This window comes from Stenella coeruleoalba (genome assembly GCF_951394435.1).
Source record: "Stenella coeruleoalba genome assembly, chromosome: 2".
Taxonomy (NCBI): domain Eukaryota; kingdom Metazoa; phylum Chordata; class Mammalia; order Artiodactyla; family Delphinidae; genus Stenella; species Stenella coeruleoalba.
The window spans coordinates 12,863,246-12,876,972 of record NC_137147.1 but is presented as its reverse complement, the minus strand read 5'-3'; the positions used below and the strand labels follow the sequence as shown (position 1 = coordinate 12,876,972).

General features: G+C 50.5%; 1 protein-coding gene across 3 annotated transcripts in view; it reads right to left on the bottom strand.

Annotated features, from left to right (window-relative positions):
• TTC7B (tetratricopeptide repeat domain 7B) overlaps positions 1–13,727 on the bottom strand; it is a 238,285-nt gene that overhangs the window by 214,540 nt on the left and 10,018 nt on the right. For all 3 annotated transcript variants that reach the window (XM_079912560.1, XM_079912558.1, XM_079912559.1), the window contains exon 2: positions 147–301. In XM_079912560.1, coding sequence (XP_079768686.1) covers positions 147–301 — 155 coding nt within the window. The remainder of the gene's footprint in view (positions 1–146; positions 302–13,727) is intronic.

The following is a 13,727-nucleotide window of genomic DNA, read 5'->3' as shown; positions in this document are numbered from 1 at the left end:
AGTCGGCCTGCTCCTCAGAAGACAAGCCACAGATGTGCTCCGCTCGTCGCCCAGTTTGTCCCTGGGCGTCCTTCCCGAGCACACGCTGCCCAGAGGGGGTAGAGCCAGCACATCCCTCTAAGCCCTCATCCCGAGGCCCACGGTACCTTGAGGTTCCCTCGGTCCAGGGCAGCGGTCAGATGCTTGCGGACCTCAGTCATCTGGGGCCTGGGGCCTCGGGGACTGGCCCCCTGCCGCAGGGGGTGTTCCTTCAGGTACTGCTCCAGCTTTGATTCCCCAAGGAGGAGTTCCGCCATGTCATCTACAAAGAACACAGTGAGAAGCTAAATGGGGGTGAGGAATGGTCTGTGTGCTGGGAACTCCCCAAGGACCTCAGGACCGTCTTACGGTGAATTCTCTTAATTAGTTAAGAATGTTCCAGAGTATGAAAGCAAAAGGGTGGCAGCCCAAGCATTCATTCCTCTGTCCCATATTTATTGAACTAGAAAGATGGATACTCGTTGATGTGGACAGAGCTCAAGTTCAGTAGAAGACACAAAGTTGTCTTATGATTTATTCAGCATGATCGCTATAAAACACACAAAACCCAATACTCTGTATTTTTCAGAGACAATGCAGTGAAATCTTCTAGCTCTTTTGTGGTCTACGGCTTTATACACGGACATGAGCTGGTAGAAAGTCTTGTGTACTCAGATTCTTAAAACAAGTTTGTGTCAAAATGACCTGAATGCATGCAGTCTGTTCCTGCCTAGAAGTCAAAGCTCTACAGACATGGTATCTGGGAACGTTTGTACGAAGGTTCTGCTCCTAAGAGCGCATTGCTTATACTTCTTTGTTAATGTCTCTGTTGGCTTGTTAATTAGAATAAAAACCTCACTCTAAGAGCAGCTCTTTGGAATCCACACATACAGATTGTTCTGAGTAAACCCAGAACAATTCATACACCAGCCTGAACACAGTCTATTTTTTCTGTGAAGGGACAGAACATAATTGTATGAAAATATAAAAGCAATTTTTAAAGGTCTGGAAGGATATGCCTCAAACCCGTGGCAGTAGTTACCACTGGGGTACAGGAAGGAGAACCTCAATGGGGGTTAGCGGCCAATTAGACTTTAGCTTTATCTGTAATGTCCTGGCCCTAGAAAGGAGAAAAGGTTTGCCCATTATTTGTGTAATCTAAAATTAACTAAAAAGAAAATATCACAGAGGACCCACTGAGATTTTGGGAAGTAGGTCTACCAAAGGCCGAGAGCTGTAACAAGAGCCTTTCCAAGTGCTCTGGTCAGTGACCCAAAGCTGCTGACTCTATAGTTCTCAGCAGTGCCTCTGTGCAATGTGGAGCCGAAAATAATCTTTTAGAGATGAGACCGAGGGTCCTGGGAGGAACCAAGCAACGCAAAAACAGAGCTGAGTTAGGCTACTGAACACAAGAATTCTTCTGCTGTCCAAGAAGAGAAAGCAATTGCCTACAAGATGCAGAGGACGTCAGGCTTGTTCCACGGCCGCATCAACACCGAGGGCCGTAAGGCCATGTCGGCACAGAGCCCGGGGATACGGAGCAAAGCCCACATGGACAGGCCAGCCCAAACAGCAGCTTCCTCCCAGAAGCATGAGTCCTTCCTGAGAATGAAATCCAGCTAAAAAAGAAATCCAGGGCTCAGGGATGAAGGACATGTAGGCAGAGGCCTGCAGGCCTATGAGAATTACAAAACAGAACATGACTGTTATAAATTAATATGATGCAAAAACAATAATACGTCAAAAACTGGGAGGAACTTCAGGGGCCATGCCCTCATCTTTCAAAACACTGTAATATATGTTTAAACAAAAAAACCAAACATGACTCCAATCTTCTTAAAGCTTTATTGGGGACTTCCCTGGTGGTCCAGTGGCTAAGACTCCACGATCCCAATGCAGGGGGCCCAGGTTCAATCCCTAGTCACTAGAGAACTAGATCCTGTATGCCGCAACTAAGAGTCCACGTGCCGCAACTAAAAGATCCCACATGTCGCAACTAAGACCCGGTGCAGCCAAATAAATAAATATTTTTTTAAAAAAAGCTTTATTGGACTCTTTAGGAAATGATTGTCACATGGTGAAGCAGTTATTTGGAGCTCAACAATTCCTTCGGATTCAGTTTCTTCCCTCCATGAATACTTACTAACACCTTATTTTGTAATAGTACCCTGCCATCCAACAGAAATATATGCAAGCCACATGTTACTTTAAAATTTGTAGTAGCTACATTAAAAAAGAAACAAGAGACAGGTGAAGTTAATTTTACTAATATATTCTGTTTAACTCAATATATCCAAATATTATCAGTTTAACCAGTAATCAGTATTTTTTAAGTTATTGAGATATTTTACATTCTTTTTCATATTAATTTTTCTAAATCCATTGTGTACTTTACACTTAGAGCACATCTTGATTCAAACCTACCACAATTCAAGGGGTCAGTAGGTACGTGTGGCTAGTGGCTACTCTACTAAACAGGAATATGATCACTATTTATAAAAGTGTCTATTTAAATCTGTCTATATCCCTACAGAGACATCTAGAATGATTACCACTGGAGGAAACGATAGGCATTTCTGAAGGATAATATTTGGGATGATTTTTAAGCTCTCATCTTTAAAGTTTGAATTATTTATATTGAGCAGAATCATTTAATATTACTTTTAGAAAAGATGAACTCTTCTATAAAAATTGGAAATAAACTTTTTTTTAAAAAAAAAATATATATATATATCAGGATATTAATAGTGGTTATTTCCGGGCTTCCCTGGTGACACGGGTTCGTGCCCCGGTCCGGGAGGATCCCACATGTCACGGAGCAGCTGGGCCCGTGAGCCATGGCCGCTGAGCCTGCGCCTCCGGAGCCTGTGCTCCGCAACGGGAGAGGCCACAACAGTGAGAGGCCCGCGTACCGCAAAAAAAAAATAGTGGTTATTTCTGAGTGGTAAGACTATCAGTATACTTTGAATTTCTTTTCTGTATACTTTAAGCTTCCAAAAAATAAAATAAAGTAAAATGGGATTCAGAGTCCTAGATTTAAATCTCAGTTTGTTGCTCTGTGACTTTGGCCCTAGGATTTAACCTCAGCATTTTGGGGGGTAATTCTAAGAAAGGCTCTCTGGACACATGAGCTGAGGATTCCTCTCTCCCCATCATTCCACACTACTCCGCATTATTCTGAATTATTCCGCGTCATTCCCCGCCCCTCCAGCTCACCTCCCTGCTGCTGATCTCCTGCCCCTGCATCTGGAAATGGCTGCCCGGGGCAGCATCGCCAGGCCAGCGAGCAGAGAGGACAATAGATCAGGACCTCTGCTACCTGCTGCATCTCTCTAGCTGTGGGACCAGGGGCATACTGAAGCATCAATTCCCCCGTTTATAAAATGGGAGCAATACTGTGACCATAGCAAGACTGCAGAATAGAGCTAATGAGTTCTTAGTAGGGACTATGCTGTGACCTTGGAGTGTGACCACACCACTCAGCTGGGCCTTAAAGGTTGAGTAGGATCTGGACTGGCAAACAAGAGAGGGAAGGGTAAACTAGGCTGAGGGAACAGCACAGCATTGGAAAGGTGCAAAGGCAAGTTTCCTTTGCATTGAACAAAGCGGCTGGAGAACAGGGTGCGGTGAGTGAGAAGACCAGCTGGGGTCAGAACTCAGAGACTGGGGCTTCCCTGGTGGCGCAGTGGTTGAGAGTCCGCCTGCCGATGCAGGGGATACGGGTTCGTGCCCCGGTCCGGGAAGATCCCACATGCCACGGAGTGGCTGGGCCCGTGAGCCATGGCCGCTGAGCCTGCGCTTCCGGAGTCTGTGCTCCGCAACGGGAAAGGCCACAACAGTGAGAGGCCCGCATATCGCAAAAAAAAAAAAAAAGAACTCAGAGACTCACCGGTTCACCCTCCCCCACCCCCCTACCCAGCCCCATCACCACGGGGTGACGCCCAAATCCCTTAGCATGGAACACAGGTCCTGGCCAAGTTCTCCACAGGTGCCAGCCTGGTTCACTCCTCCAAGCCTTTGCAAGGCTCTGGGATGCTGAGAACACTGTTGGCCGTTACTGATCTCTAAGCGCTGTGGATCTCCTCCCCGACATGCCCCATCCCAAGCCACCCCCAGCTGTCCCAGCAACCTTGAGCACCCCAATCCCTTCTAGACTATAAGGAGAGGCTTAAAGGAAGAACCTGAGTGTCATTTTTTTTTTTTTTTTTTTTGCGATACGCAGGCCTCTCACTATTGTGGCCTCTCCCGTTGCGCAGCACAGGCTCCGGACGCGCAGGCTCAGCGGCCGCGGCTCACAGGCCCAGCCGCTCCGCGGCATGTGGGATCTTCCCGGACCGGGGCACGAACCTGTGTCCCCTGCACCGGCAGGCAGACTCTCAACCACTGCGCCACCAGGGAAGCCCCTGAGTGTCATTTATTTTTGAGTCCCAGGGCCGGGCACAACATCTGGCAAAGAGTGACAATAAACGGTGAATTAACTCGATGACAGGCAGAGGCATTTGGGCTGCGCCTTCCAGGGTAGGCCTGTCCCTGCCTGTGGCAGAATCTGCCAGTCGCCCCCTAATATTCATTCTCCCCTTCTTCCTTTAGCATTAGAATGCCGAGGTTTCATCAGTGCGCATCGCTTCCCAGCGCCCCTGGGAGCTAGATGCTGCGTGTGACTCAGTTACAGCTGATGGGATACACGCAGCATCTGGGCCAGGGCCTGAGCGGGGATGAGCCTGTCATCCAGCCCCTCTTCATCCCACCCTACCAGCCAGGATGTGGCTGTGCTGATAGATACTGGCAGCCTGTCCCGGACCACGAGGTGGAAGCCATCTACTGAGGATGGCGAGCAGCAAGACACAAGGACCCTTGTTCTCTAACACCCAGGAGCTGCCACAAGCCCTGGGCGCTGCTATGGTCAATTAGTACATGAGAGAGAAACACTAACTTTTACCTTGTTCTGCTTAAGTCGCTGTTATTCTGACCTGTGTTACAGTGGCCAAAATCGTATCCTAACTAGATCTCCCAAACACAAAACAGGCTTTCAGTTGAGAAACACTGTCTGAGAAAACTTACCAATGCCCATCCCCAAGTTCACTGCTTTCTAAACAGAACTCTGCAGAACCCAACTGAGGGCTTTGGTGGAACCCCTAGACTCTTCACCTCTCCTCTTTCATTGCTTTTTACTTCCTAGGCTTGCAAAGATGTTTATGTAAACAAGGGGCTGCATAGTTGAAGAGGAGTGTACAAACCACTCCCTAGTGCTGTGTGGGATTCACATCCCTTTGTGTTCACCGATCTCCTAACACTGGGGCAACACATCAGGGTCTTTTTCTTGTTGTTTGTTTTGTTGGTTTTTTAAAATTTATTTATTTTATTTATTTATTTTTGGCTGCATTGCGTCTTCGTTGCTGTGCCAGGGCTTTCTCTAGTTGTGGCGAGCGGGGGCTACTCTTTGTTGTGGTGCGTGGGCTTCTCATTGCGGTGGCTTCTCTTGTTGCAGAGCATGGGCTCTAGGCGTGCGGGCTTCAGTAGTTGTGGCACGCGGGCTCTAAAGCCCAGGCTCAGTAGTTGTGGCACACGGGCTTAGCTGCTCCGCGGCATGTGGGATCTTCCCGGACCAGGCCTCGAACCCATGTCCCCTGCTCTGGCAGGCGGATTCTTAACCACTGCACCACCAGGGAAGTCCACGCACCAGAGTCTTCATTCAAGACGTGAAGAGAGCCCAGTGCTCGCAGAGCAGCGGGGTGGGCCCTGGCAGAGGTTCAGCCTAGAGGAAGAGGCTCTCCTCAGAATTAGGAGACAGCGCCCCTTTTCTCATGGAGATTCTGGTCCTTCAAGACCATTTAACATGGTGCGGGCTCTAACAGAGATGCGTGTAGCTCTGGCTGGGAGGAGGAGAAGCAGGAGACAAAACCTTCAGCAAGAGTGTGACAGGTATATGCTTTCAAAGAGGAAAATGTGGGGAAGGGCATTCCAGGCAGAAGGAACAGAATATGCAAAGGCATGACACAGACCAGCTGCTTGGGGAAACTCCAAGAGCTGAACCATGAAGGGCGTGGAGAGGGAGAGGAGGTAGTCGGGGTAGTTTCCTGTCAGATAGGCAAGGATCAGCTCCTCAGTTCTAAAAGGAGGTGCACATTCTGAGTAAAGAGCTTACGATCTAATTTGAAATTTAGCATGGTGGCTACAGAATCATTTTTGAAATTTTTAAAATTTCCAGGCTCTAATTAATCTCCCAAGCAAATTATGTTTTCTTGGCCTCCCTTCAAAAAAGGTGACTTCCCTGCCACTCACTCTCCCAACAAGGAGGACAGAAATCTTAAAAATATCAAGCAGCTTGGGGCTTCCCGGGTGGCACGGCGGTTAAGAATCCACCTGCCAATGCAGGGGACACGGGTTCGAGCCCTGGTCCAGGAAGATCCCACGTGCTGTGAAGCAACTAAGCCCGTGCGCCACAACTACTGAGCCTGCGCTCTAGAGCCCGTGAGCTGCAACTACTGAGCCCAAGTGCCACAACTACTGAAGACCGTGCACCTAGACCCCGTGCTCCGCAACAAAGGGAAGCCACTGCAATGAGAAGCCCGTGCACCACAACCAAGAGTAGCCCCCGCTCGCCGCAACTAGAGAAAGCCTGTGCGCAGCAACTAAGACCCAATGCAGCCAAAAATTAATTAATTGTTTTAAAAGATCAAGCAGCTCATGCCAGAGAAATTATGCAGAAGCTGCAAGGCTAGTGATGGATGGGGCTCCACGGGCGCTGGCCAAGGACCACACAGCTCCCCAAACAGAATCCACTATCGACAAAAGAAACAGACGTCCCCCACCCCGCTGTCATGGCCCAACCGTGTGTCCCGCTACATGCCAGGACCATGGGGCATAAGGAAATAAGGCACCTCGGGGCACACAAGGAAATGAATTCCCACTGTATTAAAGAATTAAATATAAAAGAGGATCAAAATGTTAAAAATATACTTTCACTTCCAGCCAAGACAGACCAAATTTACCCTCCCATCTAAAATAAACACAAAAACAAGACAGAATATATGAAAAAAAAGAAAAGCAGTTTTCCAGACATTGGACATCAGGCAAGAGAGGAAAGTGACCCCAGAGAACGGGTAGCAAACAAGGTGCACCCTACGATCGCCTTGAGAGCTTCCCAGTCGCAACACAGAATCCTGCTCCCGAAAGACTTAAATCTGAGTATCTCTTCCTCCACTTGCCTATTCATGCCCCCAAGCACAGGGGAGAGCATCAGGACTGCCAAGTGGGGCCGGGGTGTCCTTCCCAGGATGGGGAAGCCCAGTAGTACTATGTGAGAAACAGCTTTGGCCTCAGGCAGCCGTGGGCTTGAATCCCTGCTCCTCTGTTTCCTAGCTGTGTGGCACTGGACAAGTTACTTAACCTCTCTGAGCCTTAGTTTCCTCACCTTTCGCTACTGTGAGGCGCTGGGATACTGTCCTGGAGCTGGGATTCAAACCCAGACGGCTCCTGCCCCGTCTCCCCAGCAGGTCAGGCACAAACCATGTGGACGTCAGCTCCAAGAGAAGGAGCCCAGCTTCCTTCCCAACCCTGGCCAAGCCGGGACAGGCAGTTTCCAAGTCCCTCTCCTGCTCCACCTGCTGGGATTCTCAGGTGACCAAAGTGAGGGGGGACTCAGGGGCCCAGGGGCTGGATTCAACTTTCCCACGGGTATTTTTGGGGGTTTGAGGTGGCAGAAACCAGCTTCCCAGTGACAAACAGAGAGGAAGCCTGAAGCCAGAGACCACTCCCCAGGGCCCTCACCAGGAAGAGTGTGGGGAATTAGCCCCCAGGCAGGGGACTCTGGTCCCGGGTTCATGTCCACAGACAGTCCCATGAGCCTCGCGGCCGGCTCGGCTCTGTGCCCAGGTGGCCCCGGAACCCCCCTTCCCCCAGGGAAGGAGGAACTGTGCCCTTTGCCACTTGAAGTGACTGCCCCTTCCTCACAGCCTTCTCCCTTGTGGGATAAACAGCTGACACCCAGAGACGTGATCAGATGGGGAAGAAAAAACTTCGGTTTCTACTCTGTTCAGGGAGTACTTGATATCAGTATAAAAAATCTCAACTACTCAGTTTACATGTCAATAGAGAAGCATTAGGTCTATTCAAACCATTCCTGCTGGGGCTCCAATCCAAGAGGAAACAACAAACCCCTATTGAAGGAGGAACTGGTTTGTCCCCTTTGTTATCCAGCAAAGACAGTCAGGCTCTCCATTTCCCAGTCTCCGTAGGAACTCTGAATTTCATCCCCTCGTCTCTCTGGCTTCTTGTAAATCACAGGTACCTTAATGTTTGCAGCACTTGGGACCCTCCTGCCTCCCAAAGAGTGTTGACAAGAAAACAGAGACCATCAGATAGCGTTGGGAGAAGTATAAATCGATAGGAATGTCTACAGAGGGCAACTCAGCAACACCTACAAAACAATGTACGTACCTGTACCATCCGACCCAGAAATTCCAGTTTTAGCAAATTCTCCCATAGATACATGCACTCTTGAGCTCAAAGACGTACGTATAGGGATGTTTAGTTTACTACATGCAGCCCTACTGGTCATGGCAAAGGATAGGAACTACGACAGGGGGCCTGTTAAACGAATGACGGTGTACCCCAGGCAATGGGACAGACTGTGTCCATTAAACAAAGGGGACAGATCTAAACACAGCTCCGTGGTAGCCTGGCTGCGCCTCCCTGAATCCACATGCTTCGTGGCCTTTCCCATTGACCCTGGGCTTGGCCACATGACTTGCTTCAACTGATATGACCCGAGCAAATCTGATGCACACAGAAGCTCAGAAAAGGGCTTATTCACTTCCACTTCCCTCTTGCTTCTCTGCAACCACCATGAGAACATGCTTGGCTGGCCTGGACCTAGGAGGCTGCAAGGTCACGTGCAACAGAGCTGAGCTGTCTCAGATGAGACCTAGCCAGGTAAGAGCGCCCCGCCAAGGGCAGCAGCATCCCTGAGCTGACCCACGGCTGGCCACCGAGGCAGGAGCAAGCTCTGAGAAGCCCAGAATCATGAAAAACAATAAAATGTGGTTGTTTTAGGCACTAAGTGTTCCGATGGTTTGTTACAGAGTAATAGATAACAACTCAAAGACAGATACAAAATAGGGAGTGCAGTATGTCACTCCTGTGTGTAAAAGCCAAAAACCAACAATATACTTTCTTATAAAGGTACAGGTACACAGAGTGTTTCTGAAAGGGCACCCAGGAATGGTCGCTTCAGTGGAAGGGCGCAGGAGGACACGGAGATGATGTAAGGAGGCAGCTACTTTCACTATATACTCCTTTGCATTATTAGGTCTTAATAACCGCGTACATTCGTTACCTAGAAAGTATTAACTGGCTAATTTAAAAGGAAAAAAGATGGCCCGTGTTACAGTGTACTCTGAATCTAGAGCAGCTGGTCTGGGCACCCACAGAGGGCTTCCCACGACGTACTCCACCATCTCAGAACCATGTGAAGATGTTTTAAGTCTGCAGTTACTACTGAGAAACGAGCACCCGCTCTCCCTGGGCCGCCAGCCTCTCACACACACTCTCCAGGCCCTCAGCATCCTTCCAAGGCCGTGTCTCACCAGAGGGTGCCTGGACATGCCGTGCCTGCCTCCCTTCTCCTGCCAAAGTTCGAGGCATCGTCTGAGATGCATTTCAGGGTCCACCGGGAGAAGCTTCCTCCGCTCCCTCCGTCTGAGCTAACCATGTACTGTGGGACTCGAGGGACATTGTTCCAGCTAATGATTAAGAACTCTCCAGACAATAGGGGCTTCTTAGACAATGGGTGAATTTCCAGGATGTCCGGCCCCCTTCCGAGAAGGAGGGAGATAACAAAATGTAAAAAAGGTGTCTGTCAAAGACCAATCAGGCAGCTGGGGAGAAGGAGGGAGATAACAAAATGTAAAAAAGGTGTCTGTCAAAGACCAATCAGGCAGCTGGGGACAAGTTCCCTCTCTGGTCCGAACCTAAGCCGGGACCAATCAGCAGGAGAACACAACCAAATCTATAATTTACATACGGGGAAGTGGGAACCTATAAAACTGACATATTCGCGCCCAAAAGGGTTCCTTCTTCGACCTCCTGCGTGAGGACCAAGGAACCCCGGTGCACCGGCCTTCAATAAACCTCTTGCGTTTTGCATCGACTTCCGACTCTTGTTGTTTCCTGGGCGAGCCGAAACTCCTAGGAGACCGCGCAGGTCTAACAGTACCTCCCAGGGCTCTGCACGTGCAGGCACCGGCCAGCCCGCGCCAGGACGTGCGGCAGCGAATGAGACAGGAGAGGCCTCTGCCCCCAGGGAGCTTACGTTTCGGGACAGAGGAGACAGAGACAAACCGGAGAAAGGCCACACAGTGGTAAGAGATGTGCAGAGAGCTAAAGCAGGGTGGCGTGACAGTGAGCAAGTGTATGGCTACTTGAAACTGGGTGGTCAGACCAGAGCAAGAGTCTCCACGGAGAGGCGTCTGACACTTGAATGATGATGGCTGAGGGAACAGCATCCTCTGAGCTCACGTACGGGCCCTAGGTGGGGACACAGCTGGTGTGTTCTAGCAACAGCAAGAAGGCCAGCGTAGCTGGAAAAGAGGGAACAGGTCAAGATGGGGATAGGCAGAGAGGCGATCATGAACTTTCTCATAGACTGCAGTGAGGAGTCTGGCATTCACTCTAAGTGCAATCGCAAGTCTTTGGTTGGGGGTTGCGGGTAAATGGGGGTGTGCAATGATCTGATGTAGGTTTTGGAAAGATCCCTCTGTCTGCTGTGTGGAGAATGAACTTGGGGTTGGAGCATGGCAGAGGCAAAGGCAGAGCCAGTTAGGTTGCTGTAGTAGTCGGGCGAGAGGTGACAGACACTTGGACAAGAGGGTAAGTGGTGAGAAATAGCACAGAGAGGGAGAAATCGTTTGACTGAGACATAGTTTGGAGAGAACATAAACCAGACTAACTAATGGAATGGACTGGAGGTATGGCAGAATAGTAGCCACCCCTCGCCCCATCAAGATGTCTATGTCCTAACTTCTGGAACCTGTGGATATGCCACCTTGTCTGGCAGAAGGGACTTCGCAGACGTGATTAAGTTAAGGATGTTGAAATGGGAGGATTCTCCTGGATTATCTGGGTGGGCACATTGGGTCCCTAGAAGAGAGAGGCAGGAGGGTCAGAGTCAGAGAAGAAGGCGTGATGATGGAAGCAGAGTGAGAGAGACTGGAGGACACTGAACCACCGGCTTTAAAGATGGAGGTGGGGCCGCAAGCCAAGGAGTGCAGGCAGCCTGTAGAGGCTGGACAAGGCAAGGACACAGTCTCCTCCCTACAGCCTCCGGAAGGAATGCAGTTCCGTCGACACTTGATTTTAGCCCAATGAGACCCATTTCCTATTTCTGACCTCCAGAACCGAAAGAAAACAAATCTGTATTGATTTAAGCCAGTAAATTTGCAGTAATTTGCTATAGCAGCAGCAGGAAACTAATGCACAAGGGTTGAGGAGAGGAGAGGATTAAAGGTAAATTCTAGATTTTAGATTGCACAGTGGAGCGGACAGCGGTACCACTTTGCCATGTACTGAGGTGAGGAAGAAAATACCCAAGAGTTCTGTGTTAACCAAGTTAAATGACACTTGATATCCAAGTAGAGAAATCATGTCAGTGGGCGAGGGTCCACATCAAAGCTGCGGGAGACTGAGTGAGAAGGACCAGGAAAGAGAGACTGAGGTTAGAAGTTTCCAGAAAGAGGAAGTGGTCAAGTGGGTTCAAAGCAGCTGGAATATCCAGGAAGATAAGAGCATAAATATAATCATTACGTTTGGCAACATGGAGGCAACATTGGGGTGGAGGGGAGCGGGAGACCTTAACATGAGAAGTCTCGGGGAAGCCCAGGGGATACAAGCCCAGCCAGGGTGAGCAGAGGAGATGACAATTCTCCAAAGAGCCTTTGCCAAAAGGGAACAGAGAGATAAGGCAGTAATTAGACAGCGATGCAGGCTAAGGATGGTTCCAGTAGGAAGTCTAGGGCATGTGTGCATCCTACAGGGCATGGTCCAGGAGAGCCAGACAGAGAGACAGAGAACTGATCCAGGGAGGCAGAGAGTGGACTGCAGAGGCCAATCTGGGAAGGCGAGGACGGAAGGGATTCAGGGCTGCAGGCCTTTGGAAGGAACTGAGGCCCCCAAGCAGGCCAGGAGGAAAGCGGGTCAACTCGGGGGGAGGAAACGAGCTGGTCTCCTGATTGTTTCTATTTCCTCAACAAAGAATGAGGCAAGGTCATGAGCGAGGGGTGACAGCAAGGCATTCAGAGGACGTACAGGGTCTAAGAAGAGAAAAGAACGCGTGCGACAGACATTTTGGAAAGGGGGAACGCAGACCTACTGGAGGAGGGGCAGTGCCTTGGTGAGGTCACTGTTCACCAGGGGCACGTGGTCAGCAAGGTGAGGGCGTTCCTCAGCCAGACCCACGGGTAGGTAGAGCTGGGCCGAACCAGGGTAGGGACACTGTCACGGTGGAGGATGGGGAAGAGAAGGGCACACACCTTGACTAGAAAACATGGATTACATGCCCTACCCCTGTTTCAAATCTAAGTCGGGTCAGGTCACCCCTCCCCTCAAACCCTACAATGGCTCCCCCCTCACCCAAAGTGAAAGCCAAGATCCTTGTAACTTACCACCTTAGCTCTGCCCTCCCTCCTATCGCTCTCACATTCACACTCCACCGCCAATGCTCAGCACACAGCAGGCGTCCCATACACATTTCTGGAACGAGTCAATCAATAAGCATGTCTCCCCTCCACAGACACGGCCCAACCAAGTACCTTAGTCTCTGGAGACACAGCTCCCTCCGCCGGGGTGCCTGGCACACAGTCGGGGCACGACGCTCACCGAGACCAGACCTCCCCGTGTCTACCTCAGGCCCCACTGCTCCCCTTCCACTAGCTTTGTTTAAATTGTGACCCAGCTCGGAGGGCCCGGCTACTGTGGAACTCTTACTGACAGGCAAAGATGGCATGAGGCAAAGGGTAAGGAGCTCAGAAGAAGCTGGCAGAAACGACATTCTGGGATGGCCAGGGTCCAGGCCTCATGCCAATGCCTGCTCATATCCACACACAACGCAGAAGCTGAGGGACAGGACGGGAGAGGAACATGCGGGAACAGAAGACTACGCTTCCTCCGCGCTGCCAGAGTAGACGAGTATGCTGGACACACACACGCACACGCACACGCACACGCACGCACACGCACACACTTCCCCTAGAGAAACCTCGTCTAAGAAGAGACGAGGTAACTTGAAAGTCATGAGCTTGGAGTTGGCCTGACCTGTCCCCAGAGCTCCGCAGGGCAGGAAGTGAGTCTAGAGGGCAGGGGGGCTGTTATCAGGCCAGCCCAGAACGCTTGGAAATGGCTCTCTCAGGAAGCCAGCCCCACACAGGCTCGTTAAACGTACACCCACACGGACTCAGCAAGTTCCTCCTGAAGACCCAAAGCCCCAGTCCAGTCCTTGCCTCCAAGGGGTAGGGTCTGTAGGGAGGCGGGTACCACCAAGCCCTGTGCGGTGGTGTGCAAAGACCAGCAGGGACACTCAGGAGGGTGTGAGAAGCAAGTGAGGTTTGAGGGGCCTGAGGAATTTCTCCAAGTGAGACTCCAGGCAGAAGGGTGACTGGACACCACCGGCGTGTGTGCTGGGGCAGGGCGGGGAGGCTGCCACAGGGTGTGCGGCG